The following is a 21525-nucleotide window of genomic DNA, read 5'->3' as shown; positions in this document are numbered from 1 at the left end:
CAACAAATTAAGAGGTGCGATTTTGGATCAACGAAAGCTGACATCGAAGAGATTTGTCTTAAAGATAAGGTAATCGACGCTTGGGCATCAGGAGATTTAAAAAGGAAATTATTAGAAAAGGAACATTCACTGGATGAAATACTCGAGGTTTGCCAAGTTTACGAAGAAATATGAAAAGAATCAGCAATGATGACAAAGGGTACAGAGGAGCCGGTAAACAGAGTCGTGACAAGTAAACCGAAAGGAAATAGACGGAATTTCGAATGCGAGAGATGTGGACGTACTGGCCACAAAGATGACTTTCCTACTTGTCCAGCTCGACAGTCGAAATGTAATCTGTGCGGTCGGCACAAAACATACTTGGTAATAAGGAAATAGCCAACACACTAAGTACCCATTGGTCTAACTCATCACTCGACAACAATTTTTCCTCAACCTTCATTCAACAAAAATCAAATTCAACCCACGACTCCTCATACACCCCATCTACTATTGCCCTTAGTATTGAAAAAGATATTACCATGCTCGAAATGCTAGCTTCCATTAATCAACTTAAAGCACGACACCGGGACGAGATCGTATTAGCTACCCAATAATAAAAAACCTATCTCCAAGCCTACTGATAAGATTTCACATCCTTTTTAATAACATCTTTAACTCACATATCCCCCAGCAGTTTAAAGTTAGCACTGTTATACCTATACCCAAACCAAATTTGGATACAACCTCCATTGACTCTTATCGCCCTATCTCCCTCAACCCATGCATAGCAAAAGTCATGGATAAAATTATATCTAAACGGCTTTGGTGGCTAGCTTCAAACTGCAAGCTATTAGACAGCCGTCAATTCGGATTCAAAAAGAAAAAATCGATCTCTGATTCTCTAGTCATACTAGATTACCAGATAACCTCCTCCCTGTCAACAAAAAATCATGCCTCTATCATTTCTTTAGACTTTGCCAAAGCCTTTGACAGGGTAGGCATTCACAGCATCATGGATGAACTCAAAGATTGGATAATAGGTCCAAAAATAGCCAAATATATATTCAACTTTCTTACCAATAGAAAAATATCAGTTCTTGCCAATAAGGTATACTCATCCTCACAACCCTTAGACAACGGCATACCCCAAGGCTCACCCTTGTCGGTTATCCTGTTTGTTATAGCCTACAACAAGTTAAGCCAAATAATAGCCAAACAAAAGAATTGCCAATTCACCGCCTATGCAGACGACTATACTGTAATATACAAGCTTAACAAACAAATAACTAATCTCAACTTAAATCCACTATTTAGGGAAATCCTAATATGATGTGACTACTCAGGAGCCAAACTGTCAGACACCAAATGTAAACACTTGCATGTATGAAGGAAAAGAAACTGCAACTTTACTTTCCTCCCATCTAACATAACACTACAGGAGGTAGACACTTTAAAAATTCTAGGAATAACAATTAATAAGAAATACAAATGGAACAATCACATCGAAAACTTAACTTTACAACTATAAAAAAAAAATCAACATAATAAAATGCCTATCCAGTAACAGTTTGAATGCAATGTTAGCACTATCCTTTATGTGGTAAAAGCAATCTTGATGTCCAAAATCGACTATGGAATACATTTATATGGCAATGCCCCCAAGTCCTCCCTAAACAAAATTGAAACTTTATACCACACAGCTATCCGTCATACCTTCTCCGCTTTTCGTACAACACCAATAAACAATTTATTACTTGAAGCGAACATAAGACCCTTGGAATTTAGAGCATTGCACGGCCTCCAAAAAAACTTCAAAATAATTTTAAATTCCAAGCACTCACCTATCGAAAAAATTTATAAAAACCTAACTAAAACCAAGAAGATTCCAAAAATCCCCTCCTCCCTCTATAACACTATTAAACTCTGCAACCAACTCAACATAACAATGGCCCCCATAACTACCAAGAAAGAAAAAACACCACACTGGCTTGGCAGCCAAACAATCACTAACACCTCCTTAAATTCTTCCAACAAAACAAACACAACCCCGATTGCCTATCAACAAAATTTTAAAGAAATCGTTAATCAAATGAAAAACCGTACATTTCTCTATACCGACGGCTCAAAATCACCTAAAGGCGTATCATATAGCGTCACCTCAGATAATGAAATAATTCTGTACAAACTACTCCCTGAATTCTTTTCCATTTTCACAGCGGAAATTGCAGCAATCCTTGCCGCATGTATATACGCCAAACAAAATACAGGAAAATACGTTATATGCACCGACTCCCTCTCCTCCTTAAATGCAATTAACAAAACCAACAACCAAAACTATTACACAAGCGAAATACGAAACATAGTAGGCAAATACAAAACGGACAAACTAACTTTGCTTTGGATACCCGGACACTGCGGTATAAAAGGTAATGACCTTGCAGACACAACAGCTAAAAACCCCCACAACTTCCCTCTTGTCACAGAATGCAATTACAACCCATCAGATATAAGCAAATACATCATTAAAAACTTACAAACCCTGGACTGCACAACACTTACAAAAGCATCCTTACTTACCTTACTACAAATTAATCTGCCACGAAAAAGCTACCCCTGAGATAGTAAAAAACACTTCACGGGCAGACTTAAAAAAATTCAGCAGAATCAGACTTGGACACACCAACTTAACCCACAACTACATCCCTAACAAATCCCCACCAACCCTCTGCCCCAACTGCAACATACCCCTTACTATTTGTCACATTTTTATTGAATGCCCTCTCTATGATAATAAAAGAATCAACGACCTTGATAATATAATAGAGAAAATAACTTCCTACAGAAACTTAAATAAAACAGTAGACTTCCTAAAAGCTACGAACCTGTACCACCTAATTTAATAGCATACCTACCCTTAACTTCTACTCAATACCTACATTTATATAATTATATTACTACTTAAGCATTTGAATTAGAACAAAATCTTCCAAACAATCACTTTAAATCTTAACTCAAATAAGCTTAAGGCCTATAACATAGCTTTAATTATCAAACTAAGCGCGAATTTGTAATTTTCGTTTAGCTGTTAAATAAATAAATAAATAAATAAATTAATTAATAAATAAATGTTTAGTAAAGTAGGTACACAGTATAGGATACGAACCGGAGTCAGTGACAGAATTAAGCGAAACTCAGTTTCATTAAATAAATTACATATATATATATACATAGAGATATATATATATATACATACATAGTGTATAGAGATATTCAAATTTTTACAGATGAACGCGGAATAACCAATTAAACCATTCTTGTGCGAAAGCATTGACAAAGCACTGCTTCGTTTGGAATGGGAGAAATGACTGAGAGCATTTAAGATCTATGCTGAATCAGAGGAGATCAATGCGTGCAAGCAAAAGAGGACCAAACTACTCCATTTAGGTGGAATACAGCTGCAATCAGTAGCGTATTCATTACCAGATGCTGTAATCGAGTTCAACGAAGCTAAACAAAATGATGTATTTCAGGTGTTGGTGGACATATTGACAGCGTTCTTCTCACCCAATCAAAACTCGTCTTTCGAAAAACACATGTTCAGGAGTTTGATTCCAGCTGGCGACAAAAATTTTGCCGAATTTGTTTTGCGCCTAAGACAACAAATTAAGAGGTGCGATTTTGGATCAACGAAAGCTGACATCGAAGAGATTTGTCTTAAAGATAAGGTAATCGACGCTTGGGCATCAGGAGATTTAAAAAGGAAATTATTAGAAAAGGAACATTCACTGGATGAAATACTCGAGGTTTGCCAAGTTTACGAAGAAATATGAAAAGAATCAGCAATGATGACAAAGGGTACAGAGGAGCCGGTAAACAGAGTCGTGACAAGTAAACCGAAAGGAAATAGACGGAATTTCGAATGCGAGAGATGTGGACGTACTGGCCACAAAGATGACTTTCCTACTTGTCCAGCTCGACAGTCGAAATGTAATCTGTGCGGTCGGCTGGGTCATTTTGGACGGAAGTGCGGGACGAATTTAAAAAGACAGAACTCCCAATGGAGATCTACTAACCCAGTTGAAACGGGCTCCTACATTAAAAAGCCGAAAACGGAGGATTGTTTCAAAATAAATTTTGATGAGCAAGAAGAATGCATTAAATGCAAAGTCGGCGGGCAGACATATCTCTGATCATTGATTCGGGGTCTCGCTATAATCTCATCAAATCGCTATAATCTCAGTGTTCAATGTTCGTCCTAACTCACAAAACCTGTTCAAAGGATATGCTTCGGACCAAATTTTAAATGTAATTTGCGTATTTGAGGCACCAATTTCTGTTGGTAAACAGGCTGAAATGATTGCCTCCTTTTTCGTCATTGAAAAAGGAAAAGAGTCATTGCTGGGACGAGAAACTGCAATTAAGTTGCATGTGCTACGGCTGGGTCTGCAGATAAATCATATTGAGGAGGTATCGGTTTTTCCGAAGTGGAAGGGCGACAGTGTCAAGTTGGCAATAAATCAGGACATAAAACCAGTACAACAGCCCATACGAAGGATACCAATTGCATTAGAAGGGAAGGTGCGCGAAAAGATTCAGGATGCTGTAAAGCGTGATATTATTGAACCTGTAAATGGCCCAAGTGCTTGGATCTCACCAATGGTTTTAGTTTTCAAAGAAAATGGAGACATTCGATTATGCCCGGATATGCGGCGAGCAAATCAAGCCATTTTAAGGGAAAACCATCCTTTACCGACGTTTGAAGCGTGCAAGGATGCATACCACCAACTCGAGCTACATGAACAAAGCCGAGCAATAACAACGTTTATAACTCCGTTAGGATTATTTCGTTACAAGCGATTGATGTTTGAAGTCAACTCGGCACCAGAGATTTTCCAAAGGAGGCTTGAGCAATTATTGTCGGGTTCCTCAAATGTCCTAAGTTACATAGATGACATCATTGTTTTTGGAAAAACTGAGGACGAGCACGATGAAGCATTAAAAAGATTTCGGGGCATTCTAAAAGAAAACAACGCAGTATTAAATGAAAAGAAATGTGTCTACAAAGCTTCTAAACTACATTTTTTGGGTCACATCATGGCATCGTCACATCTGATCAGGAAAAAATTAACACCATCACGTCATTTCGACCTCCAAAGAACAAGGAGGAGACTCGCAGTTTTTTGGGCCTTGTAACATATGTAGGAAAATTCATTCCAGAGTTAGCAAATAAAACTGACCTATTGCGACGACTGCTCAGGAAGGACGAGAAGTTCATCTGGGGTGCTACGGAACAGGATTCGTTTGATAAACTGAAATCGTGTTTGGCGAAAATTCCTAACTTGCAGTATTTCAATCCAAAGCACAAAACACAGTTAAATGCAGACGCCAGTCCGGTTGCATTAGGAGCTGTATTGCTGCAATTCCATGGAGACGATGAACCGAAAATAATATCTTTTGCTAGTCGAAGCCTGACAGATGTCGAAAAGCGCTATTCGCAGACCGAGAAGGAGAGCTTATCATTAGTGTGGGCAGTGGAAAAATTCTTCTATTATCTAGCTGGATTAGAGTTCGAACTAATAACCGATCATAAACCACTAGAAACCATTTTTAAACCATCTTCGAAGCCTCCAGCGAGAATCGAAAGATGGCTCCTCCGCCTCCAAGCTTTCAAATTCATTGTTAAATATAAAACCGGAAAGGAGAATATTGCGGATACCTTTTCTCGTCTATGCAAATTAAACCCAGGATATTGCTACGACATGAAAGGCGAACATAGCATTCTCCACGTAATCGAAAACGCGACTCCGTCGTCCATGACGATCTCTGAAATTGCAGAGAAAAGCATTAACGACGAGGAGATTGTAGATGCAATGTCGTGCCTGCAGGACGAATCGTGGAACGCTTCATCGTCAAACAGTTTGTTTGCGTTCAGACATGCGCTCTCATTTATTGGATCCATTATGATGCGAGGAACCCGCATAGTTATTCCAAAAGCGTTAAGACAGGCGATTCTAACGTTGGCACACGAAGGTCATCCGGGAGAGTCAGCGATGAAGCGACGATTAAGGTCCAAGGTATGGTGGCCGCAAATAGATCGAGACGCGGAGAAATTCGTCAAATCATGCAGAGATTGTATAATGGTATCGCAAGCATTAAACCCCACTGCTATGAAACGAACCACATTTCCAGAAGGACCGTGGATTTTTGTGGCTACAAACCTTTTGGGACCGTTACCTAACAACGAGCACATCCTAGTTTTCATCGAGTACTATTCAAAATATATGGAATATAAATTTCTAAAATCGATCTCATCAACGTCATTGATCAGTACCATGAAAGAAATTTTCACTAGATTAGGCTATCCTAAAAAGCTGAAAACTGACAACGGAAGAAAATATGTGAGTGCAGAATTTAAGGAATATTGTAAGCAATGCGGAATAAAGCAAGTAACATCGCCACCTTATTGGCCACAAGCCAATAAGGGACAAGATTCCGGGGGTGCAGGATTTAAAGGGAGAATACAGTGACTCAGTAGAAAGAGACCGTGATTTAGTCAACAGATTTATGGCCCTTCGGAATCATTTAGCTGAAATCGTTTGGAATGTTCTTTCATCTATAAACACAATTGAAGCAGCTACGGATTCGTTTTACGAAATAAGTCATAATGCCTTGAACAAATTTGTTCCGGAAGTCCCAGTATCATTGTCTACAAAACCACCTTGGTATAATAAACACCTTTCTCGTCTTAAGAACAGGAAATCCAGAGCTTACAAAAAGTTTCTTAAGTCAGGATCGATGTGCCATCAGTCAAACTTTCTTTATGTTCGCAACCAGTTTATTATTCTCAACGATCAAATTTATAAGCAGTATATCAGGAATTGTAAGGTAAACTTTCGTAATGATCCAAGCTCCTTCTACTCTTTTGTCAATATGAAACGTAAATCAAATCTTTTTCCTCCTTCCCTATCATATAAAAATATTTCACATTCTTCTGAGCAAGGTATTGCTAATCTCTTTGCGTCATTTTTACAAACCACCTGTTCGTCCGATTCATATAACCACAATTCTTCTTATCCTTATAAATTACCACATATAAACAACATTTACTTTTCAAAATTTCGAATTCAGGATCTGTTCGAAGCTCTTTCAACAATAGATGTATCATTATCTGCTGGTCTTGACAATGTTCCTAGCTGTGTTCTAAGGTACTGTTCTGATATCCTTTGCTATCCTCTCACCATCTTATTCAACCTATCCTTGGAGCTGGCATGTCTTCCCAAGAGATGGAACGAATCTTTTATTATTCCGCTTCACAAGAAAAGCTCTAAAGCACTTATTGACAACTGCTTCCCAAACTGCTTGAGAAACTGGTTACTTTCCAACTGCAACATTTTTGTAAAAGCATTCTCTAGCATCGCTCTACCACAACTAACCTTATTGAATTCACTTCGTATATCCACAGAGGATTTCTGAGCCGCATGCAAACTGATGTGGTATACACTGACTTTAGTGAAGCGTTTGACTCTGTGAACCACCATCTCCTCCTTCATAAGCTGTGTCTTATGGGGTTTTCTCCACATATAGTACAGTGGTTGACCTCTTATCTATCGAACCGCACGCAGCGTGTTTTGTTTAAAAACAGTTCATCACAGATTATAAACGTTTCATCTGGTGTCCCACAAGGTAGTCACTTAGGACCTCTTCTGTTTGTTCTTTTTGTCAACGATTTACCTAGTGTTGTAAACTTTGCTACTACATTTATGTATGCTGATGATGTCAAGTTATGTCTTTCTTTCTCAGACCATTTCCTTCATAGGCACCTGCAACTAGACCTTAACGAAGTCTTCTTGTGGTGCTCAAACAATCTCCTTTTGCTTAACTGCTCTAAGTGTAAGGTTATGATGTTCAATCGCAGTGTGCCTCACATCGTTTCGTCCTCTCTTGGAAATAACGTCTTAGATCGTGTTTCCCTAATTAACGATCTTAGAGTCATTTTTGACAATAAGTTGTCCTTCAACGAACACATATCACTAACAGTTAATAAGGCCAAAGGTGTGCTAGCTTTTATCAAACGTTGGTCTAAAGAATTTGATAATCCTTTCACAACTAAAACTCTATACGTATCGTTGGTTCGTCCTATCTTGAAATACCGTTCTAGCATTTGGAGTCCGCAATACTTTGTTCACCAAGGGAGGATTGAATCTGTCCAAAAGCAGTTTCTGCTATTTGCGTTAAAAAGCTTAAACTGGGATACTGCGACTTCCCAAAAGAGCGCCGTACTTGTGCTGGGGTTATGCTACTTCATGTGCTTATTTTTGGACAGATTGACTCACAAGTACTTCTTGAAAAATTAATGTTTTCTGTGCCTAATAGAGTAACTAGATCCTTCCGACCCCTTTGGTTACCGATTTCTAGGTCTAATTTTGCGGAACACGATCCATTTTGCGTTATTTGTAAAAATTATAACTCATTGTCCCATTTATTATCCCCTGAACTATCCCTAGATGTAATTAAATCCAAAATTATGGAATATCTTTTAACTTAATTTATCCTTACTTTTAGTTATAATAATATAGAAATAACAGATCATTGTTAATAATAATAAATAAATAAAAGCAAAGCTATATAAAAAGAAAATATATTTGGAAGTAAAATGTGTGTTCAACGTCATAAAAAGTACTTTTTTATTTGATACGTAATATCCTCATATTCTTTTTGAGAAACACCAATGATATTTTCTATGTTACCATTTTTACTTATTTTACAATACTTTATTTAATTTACTTAGGTATAGTTGATATGCACCAGCTAACTCGATCGGTTCAAGTTGAAATATTTATGCGACAAGTATCTCTTGCGACTTACCTATCAACATTAAAGGAGTTTAAAGAAAAAGAAATACACAATATTGTCGTCGATACAAACTCAGAGAAAATTGGTGTATTGTTAAAAAATGTATGTAAATATTTTAAAATCTAATAAGTTTTGTCAACTTTTACTAATTTTTTTAGATTTTGAAACTGAAAATGAATGAGTACAAATATCATTACTTGTTTACAAGTTTTGATTTAGAAACATTTGATCTAGAAGATTTTAAGTATAACTATGTCAATATAACATCGTTTCGTTTGGTCAATAGAGGAGATGTTGTAGTCAAGGACATTTTGAAGGATCTTGCGTACTATGATCAAAATATTCTTAAACAAAATAATTCAGGCTCTAACTTAAAAAAATTCTCTATGATTGAGGTAACAAATGATGAAAAAAAATTATTTAAATCTATTTATGATAATTTTAGTCAGAGTCAGCTCTAATGTTCGATTCGATATATATTTTTGCAATTGGGTTGCAGACCCTGGATCAGTCACACACAATTTATATATCAAATTTAACATGTGACGCCGAAATTCCTTGGAATGGTGGGCTCAGCCTAATAAATTACATAAATTCGGTAAGTACATGTATAAAATAAATCCACATTAACAAAATAACATTTCAAAATCTCAAAGAAATTAAGTTTATTTAGAAAATAAATTAAGGAGATTATTAAGTAAAAACATAGTTTGAGTCCAAAAGTGTGCATCGCAGTGAAGGAGACATCTCCGACCATATCCGTGCGGTGGACATGATATCCCGAAAACGGTTCATCTGAAATCCAAAAAATTTTATTAGTATATTTTATTGTCTAGTCCGTGAAAGAGGGATTTTTAAAAATTTTGATTAAACAAAAAAAATTGCGACGGTTTTAAAAAAAAAATTACTTTTTTCAAGGTATAAGATTTTTCATTTTTATGCTTTAAAAAAGGAGTTTTCAAAAAAATTGAAAATCCCTCGTTTACGGACTAGCTAATATCATAATAAATAAGTGGTCAAAATTTGGTCGGATTTGTTGATCGGAGTAGTAGTTTTTTAATAATCGTGTCCACCGCAAAGGTAATTTCGAAAAATCAAGATTTTGAGATAATCGCGTTTAAAGTTTAACGTTTGTTCAAGTTTTATGTGCAGGTAGTGCACTATAAATAGCTACAACTTCTGTTCCAATGCTCCGATCGTTATGAATTTTTGTGAGAGTATTCTCAACAGTATATACTTAAAGAATATGCAATAAAAAAAAAACAAAAAAATCGATTTTTTCATCTATCACAACTGTTTATAACCCCTTAACACTTCAGTCTAAGTAACATGTGACCGGCTATGCTAACATCAAAAATTTAAAAAGTGGAAATAGTTGAATTATACGGTATTTCGTTCACTACAAAATAAATTTAATTTATTTTATAGCGTTAACAACACGTGGTAATTACGCTGTTAAAATGTAGCTTATATGACACGTTCGTAGATTTACAATAACAGCGCCATCTATTGATTACTTACTCAACCCAGTCGACAGGTATAGACCATCTGTTAGAATCATTTGGAGTTAACAAATAATTGTGACTGTCAAATAATAACAGACAAATAATTAGCAATAAATTTAAATTGCGACTCTAATTTGAGATTTAAACTATCCTATCGCTCAAGTTAAATCGAACTGCACATGGTGTGCGAATTTTATTATAATCGGTTAAGTGGTTTAGGAGTCCAGTGAAGACAAACATTGTGACACAAGATTTATATTTATATATATATATATATATATTTTTTTTTTTTATATATATGTATGTCGGAGAGGAGACAATTCAGTCTCTCGTTAGACCAAGACTCTAAGGTGTGACCATAGGTCGTGCAAGGATATACCATTTCTGGTATTCGCCCCGAGCTTTAGCGTGGTGTCCTGTTGAGGACTGTTGAATAAGTGACGGCTATGAGCATCAAAGGCAACGAAGACACGCAGTCTGTTGCAACTCACTCGCAGTCTGTTGCGAGATTTTCCTGGAGGAGCAGCAAGCTTCAAGACTTCAATTCTCCGACATTAGAAGTGGGATTCGGCCCTAACCAAAATTTTTCTAGAGACGTATTCGCGCTGTTAGAACAACAAAATCGGAACTTTCTGGAACTGGTTAAGAAGCTACGGACGCCGGCGAGTGAGTTGCAACAGACTAGCGAGATTTTCCTGCCGAAATATAATCCGGACGTTGTTGGTATGGATGCCACGCAGTGGTGCGCTACGATCGACATCATCTTACGTGAAAAACCATTAAGTGACAGCGCTCTTATATTAGCGTTAAGTAAAGCTTTGGAAGGCTCAGCGGCGCAAATATGTTTGATATGCACAGCGCAATATCAAATATGTTACCCGGGAACAACTTGGCAACAGTTCTGGCAATTGTTTGAGCAGCGATACGAGATTTCAGAGACGCCAGCCGCCGTCATTGTAATTTTTCTTAATAGTCGTCCAGGCAACGGTGAAAGTCTGTCTGTTTTCGCAAGTCGCAGTGTGACGTCACTGTGCACAAAACTGCGTAATTTGAATCCTGAACAAATTTCCATCGCGCTGGTTCTTGGGCACATGGCTTATTTCGATCGGCGTTTGCAGCGAATGATACACACAACGCATGTGACCAATCGACGTAAACTGCAAGCGGAGTTGCAAGCATTCTCAGCGCTAAGGGAGCGCCCAAATTCAACGAACTGGGAACCAGAGACGGAGCGAGCTAAATCTGCGGAAATCAAATGTTACCAGTGTAGAAAACTAGGCCACAAAAAGCAAGACTGTAGATCTGGATCTCAGGGTTCGACAAATGGAAAGGGGTGGCGGTTTGCGCAGCCTCGGCATGGAAGAACAAACGTAACGTGTTACAGATGTCAGGAGCCGGGACACATGCTGGATTAGGGGTGAGAACGGAGAAAAGAGTGGAGCTATGCGCTATAGTAGAGCATCAATCGAGTATGCTGGTCAATGGTGAAAAATTTCCAATTACATTTGATTCGGGAGCTGAGTGCTCATTAATTAAAGAAAGCGTTTCTAATAAGTTAGTTGGTAAGAGAATTCATAGCGTTTTTTCTTTAAAGGGGATAGGTAATGCCAATACCTACAGTACAGCACAAGTCGAATCAAAAATCATGATTGATGGAAACTCTTTGGTTGTTTTGTTTCATATAGTACCAGACGAATGTATGATAATATTGTAATCGGCAGAGAAATATGGCTCAAGGGTTTTTAGTAGAAGTCTCCTATGATAATTTTAAAGTGGTTCAAACTAAAGTTGTAAAAATTTGTAAAACCATTCAGCCTACTAATTTTGATAAAATTGAAACGAAGATGGTCGAAAATGAAAAATAAATGTTAATATCAGTGCTAAAGCAACATTCTCTATCTTTTGTCGAAGGCACTCCGAAAACTCGTGTGAATGCTGGGGAAATGCATATTCGTTTAATTGAATCGACAAAGACTGTGCAAAGGCGACCATACAGATTTAGTCCAAGCGAACGGGAGTTAGTACGTGCTGAAATTAAAGAATTGATCGAATATAAAATAATCAGACCTAGTAACTCACCTTTTGCGAGCCCTGCATTGTTGGTAAAGACAGAAAGACGGCTCAGCGAGACTTTGCTTTGATTACAGGGAATTAAATAGAAATACCGTAGCTGATAAGTTCTCATTACCGTTAATATCAGATCAAATAGCTAGACTTAGGGGAGCCAAATATTTTACGTCTCTTGACATGGCTAGCGGGTATTACCAGATTTCAATGCACCCTGAATCAATTGAATATACTGCTTTTGTTACCCCTGATGGACAATACGAATTTTTTGCGATGCCTTTTGGATTAAAAAACGCACCTTCAGTGTTCCAGAGAGCTGTATTAAAGGCGCTTGGCAGTCTTGCTCATTCATTTGTAATTGTTTATATGAATGATTTTTTAATTGTTTTAGAAACGAAGGAAGAAGCGTAAGAACGTTTGAAATTTGTATTAGACGTTTTAGTGAAGGTAAGATTCTCCTTTAACATTTCAAAGTGCTTTTTCAAGAGAACTACAGTGCGCTTTCTGAGCTATGAGATACAAGCGGGGGAGATACGTCCAAATTCTAACAAAATAGAATCACTAGTGGCGTTGCCTCCACCAAAGTCAGTTGCTTCTTTAAGACAGTTCATTGGGTTAGCGCCATATTTATTCAGGGGTTTTCTCAGCTGATGAAGCCTTTATATTTTCTCACAACTAAAAGACTAGTTTTGATTGGCAGACACAACATGAACAAATTCGCAGTAAAATCATAAGTGCATTAACAAATAAACCTGTTCTGATTATTTTTGACCCTCAATTTCCGATAAAACTGCATACCGACGCCAGCTCTATCGGGTATGGTGCTATCCTTTTGCACCGCATAAACTCTTAGCCCCATGTGGTTGAATACTTTAGCAGAGCAACTAGCCCCTGTGAGTCCAGATATACATCATATGAATTGGAAACGTTGACTGTCATGAATGCTGTAAAACATTTTTGTCACTATTTGCATGGGAGAAAATTCGTAATTTTTACTGACTGTAACTCAATCAAATCTTCTCGAAATAAAGTCGAGTTGTTTCGTTGGTGGGAGTCCCTACAAACATTTGAATCCGAAATTGAATACAGGGAAGGTACACGTATGGCACACGTCGACTTTCTATCCAGGAACCCGGTGTGTCTAAAGAATAAGTTAGTATCAAATAAAATAGAAGAAAAACGAATTGACCTAACAGAAATATCGGAGAACTGGATAATGGTAGAACAACAAAAGGATCCAGAAATTTCCGAAATCCTAACTAAGTTCAAGAATGACGATTTACCACTGGCATTAGTTGCCACTTATGAAATTAGATCAAATTTCTTGTATAGAAAGATTCAAAGAAATTCAAAAACTCGTTGTTTGCCTGTAGTTCCTCGTACTTTTCGCTGGTCAGTTATAAATCAGGTACATGAGTCTATCATGCATCTAGGTTGGGAGAAAAACTGGATAAAGTGTACGATCATTACAGGTTTTTTGGTATGGCAAAATATGTTCGAAGATTCGTGGAGAACTGCATTACATGTAGAGTTTCTAAGGGTACGTCAGGAAAACCTCAATTGGAATTACTCCAAATTCCAAAAATAAGCATTCCTTGGTACACTGTTCACATTGATAAATCAGGAAAATTGAGCGGGAAAAGCGATCGTAAAGAATACATCATTGTACAAATGATGTATTTACAAAATACGTTTATCTATTTCACACCTTTTCCTTGGATGCTAATACTTGTATAAATGCAATGAAATCTTCGATTGCCATTTTTGGCGTGCCAACACGTTTAATTGCCAATCAGGGGCGAAGCTTCACGGGCACAAAGTTTGTGCAATTTTGTTCTAGCTAAAAAATACAATTACATCTAATTGGAACGGGCGCAAGTCGAGCCAATGGTCAAGTTGAAAGAGTCATGAGTACCCTGAATGATCTTTTGACGGATGTTAAGACAAGCTCTAGATCGTGGCAGGATGCACTAGGGGATGTGCAGTTAGCTCTTAACTGTACAGTTAATCGTAGCACTAAGTGTAGTCCTTTAGAACTTTTGATTTGTAAAGTTGGGCGACCACTAGGGTTAATACCTATTAGTGATACCGAAGTTTAAATTGACAAGATTAAATCAAGGGAGTTCGCTGCTAAGAATATGGAGGACGTCACTAGATATGAGAAGACAAAATTTGATAAAAATGAAATTTGAAACTAGATCCTAAGTAAAGAGGACCCTTTTTGGTGGTCGAGTTATTGGAGGGAGATCGATAAGTCTTAAAGTCTACACAGAACAATAGACGTTACAAATACCCACACGAAAGTTTGCGAAAGTTATCGGATGTGCAAATGAATTATGAATTATGAAGCTTATGAATTCGTGAAGCCAAGTTATGGGCGATGGACGAGTAATATGATTAATGAATTTGTAAAGCCATGTGTTTGGTGAAGAATTTAAAAGTTGGCTTGTAAACGTTTAGTTAAGTTATGTTAAATAACATTATACGAATTTGAGATTAAAATTATAAAGTGGAATGAAATTCAGATGTTTATTATAGACACGGGGACGTGTATATGTCAGGATGGCCGTGTCGGAGAGGAGACAATTCGGTCTCTCGTTAGACCGACACTCTAAGATGTGACCATAGGTCTTTCTAATTTTCACTCGTTACTTCTATTTGTCCCGAGCTTTAGCATGGTGTCCAGTTAAGGACTGTTGAATAAGTGGCGGCTATGAGCAACAAAGGCAACGAAGACTCGCAGCATCATCCAGGACTTGGAATGGAGGAGCAGCATGCTAGCGATCAAGCGAGTGATGAGAGTCGACGTGGCGAAGACTTTAATTCTCCGACATATATATATATATATATATATAATATATCCATTTTTATCCTGCCATCCATTTTTATAAATAGGAGCAGGGTGTAATGCCTTGAAAAATCGAGTTCTTCATATTCTACAAGGTCACAGTCTAGTTTTTCTACTTCTTCCTCGGCTACAGTAGGGTATTCGATATTGTCTTCTCTGAGTAGTACGTTGTCTTATGCCTAATGCTTTATTTTTTGGTGTTTCGGTCCTTTGAACCTAAAGCTACTACTACAGGATCTTTAAGTTGACAGTCCCTGGTTATTGTAAGCATTGGATTGAATATTTGGGTGAATTTTCTTCTACTGGTTGTTTTGGAGTTGCTTAGGAAATGATGCACTTTTTTTGCATTTGGGTTGATTGGCTAAAGCGAGATGATGAGCTTTCGGTTTCCATTAGCATGATGAGATTCTTTCTGAGAGGCTGTCTTGGTCTTTTTTTTAAATCTGATGTCCGGTTAAATCTCCGGGTTAAATCTGATGTCTGTTCATGCATTTCTTTCCCTGTTCTGCTTTCTATGCTCAGACCTTTTGAGTTTTCCGTCCGTGCTACGGGCTGTGCTAGTGTTATTTCCTGTGCTTGTGCTGAAGCGGATGGTCTAGCCAAAAAAAAATTAATTCTTTTTTGTTTTAATTTAAAAAAATATTATGATTAAAAAATCAACGGGAAAAAATCAATGAACATTCCACTAACATGGTTCAAATTTATATATATAAAATTTTCCGAAACGGCTATACCGATACTCATGAAATTTTGTGCGCGCGTATTGATTAGGTCTGAGAATCCGCCAACATCTATTTTTCATCCTCTTAAATCTTGTTCGACATACCAAAAATAGCATATTAAGTGAGATACTACCTCATCACACTGACAAACTCACGCTACCAAAGCATTTTAACACAATTTAAACTGGAACAAAAATCCTTCATTGTCCCAAAAATCCTTCATCCTTCCTTCATCCTAATTAATCCCCTAAGCAGAAGAAATCCGCTGTTGGTGATCCGTCTCAACCTGCTCAGCCGCATAAACGCTGCCGCCCATATCTCTGGCCACCCCAAGGGCTTGAACTGAGGACAAGTCGCCGTCCGAACTTCTCAGTTTAAATGGGCAATTGTTCTAGTGACACAGGTCCTAGTGAATAAAACCACCGTTAGAGTCACCCAACAGCGTATTTCACAGTTCGGGCCACCGGCATCGACTGATGCTGCAGTTTTTGTACCTGCGACACAAAAACCCTTATAGGTGATTCCTCCATCGAAACATATTTGTTTCTAGGCTTGCCCCTGATAATTGTTGATAGATTAATATATCGGATTATATCAAAGCCAGAAAAAAATTCGATATAGAGGTGGAGGACAGTTAAATATAAATATAATTATTTTAGGCGCAATGAATTGGTAAGCCAATACGCAGACGCTGAACCACAATTTATTAAGAGCAAAAGAAAAGCTTTTTATAACAGTTGTGATGTGCTAAACCAAAACTAGTGCATTGTTTCAAATAAATAAGAGCCACGCAACGAGCTCATTGAGCAACGATCCAAAGAACTAGCGTAGAAGTTCAGTGAACCAAAGAAACGGCTTCTGTTCTTACTTTTCAGCCCGCGATACCGAAGTGGAAAAATCGGCAATTAAGAGCAACCGGGCTCTAATGACCGCTGAAACCAAAAGGGCATGGTCTTGCTCAACCGCTCTGCTCACTTCGACTCCCGCGGTATGGAGTTCGCAGTGTAAAACCCCCCCTCCAATATCGGGAACAAATTTCGCACCAACAACAAGCAGTGCTACAATTTCTGCAAGCAACCACTGTAATTCAAAATACTCCGACGTCAACGGCTACAGCGAGTACAAAAACAACACCTTCGAAAAATGCCAAAGACTGGTATGTCTGTCGCAAGCCCTTATGTCGCAAGCTTAGCCCGCAGAGTAATCCGGCAGGCAATAAAAAAAAATTAACCGCGTCTAGAAGATCGTCGAAGAACCAGGCAGATCCAGTAGGAACAGATTTGCCCTACTGGCGGAGGTTGAGGAAAACCAACCAGCCCAAGACACCGCAAAAAACCCAAGCCCCCTCTAATCTATATTAGGGAGAAAAGCTCGAGTGCCCTGGGCAACCGAATTGCGGCGCTGATCGGGAACGGTAACAACTTTCATGTTGTCCCGCTTATCAAAGGGAACATGGACTAATTATTAATGTAAAAAATAAACTGGACTATGTTTCCCCTGGAAGTCCCACATACTGGCCAACCGACTCACGCAAGCTCCCAGACCTTATTGATTTTGCGGTGACAAAAAACATACCTCGCAATCTAATAAGTGCCAAAGCAGTCTCGGACTTATCATCAGACCACTCGCCTGTGCTTCTAACGCTTCTCCAAAGCCCAGAAATAACCGAATACCCCTTCAGCCTGACGAGACCAAAAACGAACTGGCTAAAATACAAAAAGTAGGTGAGTGCCCACATAGAACTCGCCCCGGAATTTAACATGGAAACGGACATCGACTACACAACGATCGCCCTGGAAGAAGTCGCCCGGGAAGCAGCTAAAATCTCTACTCCTCATGGGAAAGAAGTAGACCGAAACAAACACTTCAAATCTAATCGGCAAATCGAACAGCTCGTGCGAGAAAAGAGCTTCAAAAATACGCCTTAAGGAAGCAACCCGATCACTCAACCAGGCTCTTCAACAACAGGAAGAAAATGAACAGCTGAGGTTCATCCAGAATCTCTCGCCAACAAGCACAAAGTACCCCCTGTGGAGGGCCCATCCAAATCTTAGCGCCCCAATTGAAACGACCACCCCGATATGAAACTCTTCGAGATGCTGAAACATTCGCCACACATCTCCAAAGTGTCTTCCAGCCAAACCCAGCCGCACCTTCATTCCGGCCGAGCGAAATCGAAAAAGTCATAAGAGGGCTAAAACCAAAAAAGGCTCCCGGTGGTGACCTATTGACCCCAACGATGCTGAGCGAACTTCCAAAATGCGCGATAGTCTGCAAACTATTTAATGGAATCATTAAACTTGGCTATTTCCCAAAAAAGTGGAAGAAATCCATCATTATAAAGATACCGAAGCCTGGAAAAGACCACACAATTCCGTCATCATACAGAACAATAAGCCTTCTATCTTGTTTGTCTAAATTGATTGAAAAATGCTTGTTAACTCGCATAATACCACATCTGGAAGCTTTCAATGTTATCCCGGCATACCAATTTGGCTTTCGAAGAAACCATGGAACCATCGAACAAGTGAACAGATTAACATCCGAAATACGATCAGCCTTCGAACAGCGAGAATACTGCAGCGCTATTTTTCTCGACGAATCTCAAGCTTTCGACCGAGTTTGGCTCATCGGACTAATGCACAAAATTAAAACGTATTTGCCAACATACACCCTCAAGCTACTGGAATCATACCTCTACAATAGGGTATTCTCAGTGAGATGCAACGCAGCTACTTCGGGCGACTACACCATCGATGCTGGAGTTCCACAAGGAAGCGCACTCGGCCCGTGTCTATATGTTTTGTATACTGCGGATGTTCCTACGAGCGCACAACTAACAACGTCAACGTTCGCCGACGATACCGCTATCCTTAGTCGCTCCAGATGCCAAACGCAGGCAACAACCCAACTGGCTAATCATCTCACAATAGTGGCAAGGTGGCTGTCCGACTGGGGCATTAAAATAAACGAACAAAAGTGTAAACTCTTAATAGAAAAACATGCCCTCCGCTTTTACTAAACGGTATCCAGATCCCTCAAGCTAACGACATAACGTACATTGGCGTTCATTTTGAAAGACGACTTACCTGGCCTAAGCACATCGAATGCAAAAAGATGCACCTAAAACTGAAAGCCAGCAGCCTCCACTGGATCATAAACTCACGATCGCCACTGTGCCTGGACTACAAGTTACTACTGTACAATTCAGTCCTAAAGCAAATCTGGACGTATGGCTCCCAGCTGTGGGGGAACGCGAGCAGCAGCAACATCAGACAGACATCATACACATCATAGACATCATACAGCGCGCACAATCAAAAATCTTGAGAACTATCACAGGGGCACCTTGGTATGTTCGCAACGAAAACATCCACCGGGATCTGGGCATCCTCGCAGTGAAAGACGAAATACAGAAGCAAAAAGAGTCATACAAAGAAAAACTGTTTTTGCACCCAAATTTTCTCGCTCCGGGATTGACTCGGGTTTCTAGCGTATCCCGCCTTAGACGCAACGACCTCCCAACCCAGCAATTGATTTTTAGGGACGTCTTACTCCGTATCAGTCAATGTGACCGTTAGTTAAGTTAAAAATATAAGATTTGATACACCTCTTGTTAGTCTCGCAAAGAGAAGATTCAAAAAATAAAAGTAAAGTTCAAAAAAAAAAAAAACTGAACGATCGGAAATGGTATTTGGTAGAAATATCAACTTTCGTATTTTTGAAGAAGCTTGGGACTTTTTTTTAGATATTTTATTGTAATTAATTGGTTTTATTATGATATTCTCATAAGGATCAGCCAACTATATCCGATGCTTGCGATATATATCCGGTTTTAACTGCAAGGGTATATCAACTTCGGCTCCGCCCGAACTTATCTTTCCTTTCATATTTAAATTTATTTTTTTGTTGTGATGGTCTAAAATTTTTATTTTTTCTATCTGCAATGTCGCTGCAATATTTGATATTGATATGAGCATGTCCGTCTGTCTGTTTCTACGCGAACTAATCTCTCAGTTTTAAGGCTACCCACATAACAGCTTATTTCCAAGACCCACTTTACCAACAGGTCCTAACTCACCCTAAGAGGATACGACCTAATCGCTGCCAATCACCCAAATGGAAGAGGTCGCGTGGGGGCGGACATCCTCATCCGCAGCAGCATCAAGTTTGAGACCCTGCCATTCATATGAGAAGATTAGGCTACCATGCGACAAGCGCTCCCACCTACTGGTCAACAGATTCGTCGCTGATTTCAGACGTCCTGGACTTCTACAAGACAACGGATATTGGAAAGTTCCAGTCTTAAATGAGCTCAGCCACAACATTGGAATTTTCCGATGAAATCGAAGCGGCCGTCGATGAGCTAACCGCCCAAATCCAGACGGCGGCAGAAGAAGCAGCACCAAGACTCTCCAATCGCCCAAAAGCCACTGACAGGGACATTCACTTTTGATCCGATGTCACGACAGTTTAAATGGAAAAGCTGCGACCTAGGCGAGCTTAGATGGTCTCCAGGAAAAAGACATGTAGACCCACAACCTGTGGTGTGTCACCAAATGAATAAGACGGTAAGACCACCAGTCCAGAGAAACGACGGCAGCTGGTGCAGGAAAGAGATGGACCGTGCAACCGCGTTCGCCGGACATCTTGCAAACGTGTCAGAAGAAACAGCTGAAACAGCCCGACTCTTGGCTGAACCAGAGAATCCGTCCCAAAAGCACCAGTCTTGGAAGAGGAGACAGCCGCTCAGATTTCCACGATGAACAACAGCGGGGCCTCGGGCGATAATAGTATTAATAAAATTGCATTTGAACTTTTGCCATCTCCAAGTATCAAGCTCACAACAAAAATTTTTAACAGAATCTTGGAGATTGGATATTTTTCGACTACCTGGAAACGTGCTCAGGTAACCATGATATTTAAGCCCGGAAAACCTGAAGCCAATCTTGCCTCTTACCGTCTGATTATTCTACTGTCGATACTATCTAAAATACTAGAAAGACTATTTTTAAACAAAGTGCTGCTTGTACCGAATGAGGCTGGACTGGACTCATCCCCGATTACCAGTTTGGCTTCAGGTGGTCACATGGAACTCCTAATAATGCCACATAGTGGTGCAGATTCTGGACACTTTTAAAACTAGGAGGTACTGCCTGGCGGTCATGTTGGATGTGAAGCAAGCCTCCGACCGAGTCTGGCACACCGGTCTCTTGCTGAAGCTTAAGACTAACCTGCCCCGACCGTACTTCCTCTTCCTGGAGTCATTCCTGAAGGATAGCAAGTTTGCAGTCAGATGCGGAGGTTCCCTCAACGGACTTAGTGAGGTCCGCCCTGGAGTCCCCCAAGGCAGCTCTCTGGGTCCGCTGCTCTATAACGCCTACTCGGCCGACCTCCCAGTCCTGCAGAGCCCGAACCTAATGGCAGCCACTAACGCAGATGACACCGCATTGCTGACCGCCTCTGTCATTACTATTGAGGCAGCTGCTGTTATGCGAAACCAGTTCGACCAGCTCAGCGATTGGCAGAGAAAATGGAATATTGAGGC

The 21525-nt window shown here is 39.3% G+C and overlaps 1 protein-coding gene across 3 annotated transcripts in view; it reads left to right on the top strand.

Annotated features, from left to right (window-relative positions):
• Nucleotides 1–21525, top strand: part of Ekar (Eye-enriched kainate receptor) — a 648003-nt gene that overhangs the window by 193145 nt on the left and 433333 nt on the right. For all 3 annotated transcript variants that reach the window (XM_070282460.1, XM_070282459.1, XM_070282458.1), the window contains 3 exons: nt 8771–8937; nt 8994–9230; nt 9281–9433. In XM_070282460.1, the coding sequence (XP_070138561.1) occupies nt 8771–8937; nt 8994–9230; nt 9281–9433 (557 nt within the window). The remainder of the gene's footprint in view (nt 1–8770; nt 8938–8993; nt 9231–9280; nt 9434–21525) is intronic.

This window comes from Drosophila bipectinata, chromosome 4, assembly GCF_030179905.1.
Source record: "Drosophila bipectinata strain 14024-0381.07 chromosome 4, DbipHiC1v2, whole genome shotgun sequence".
In the NCBI taxonomy this organism is placed as follows: domain Eukaryota; kingdom Metazoa; phylum Arthropoda; class Insecta; order Diptera; family Drosophilidae; genus Drosophila; species Drosophila bipectinata.
Note: the sequence above shows the minus strand (reverse complement) of the source record. Positions and strands in the feature narration are given on the sequence as shown.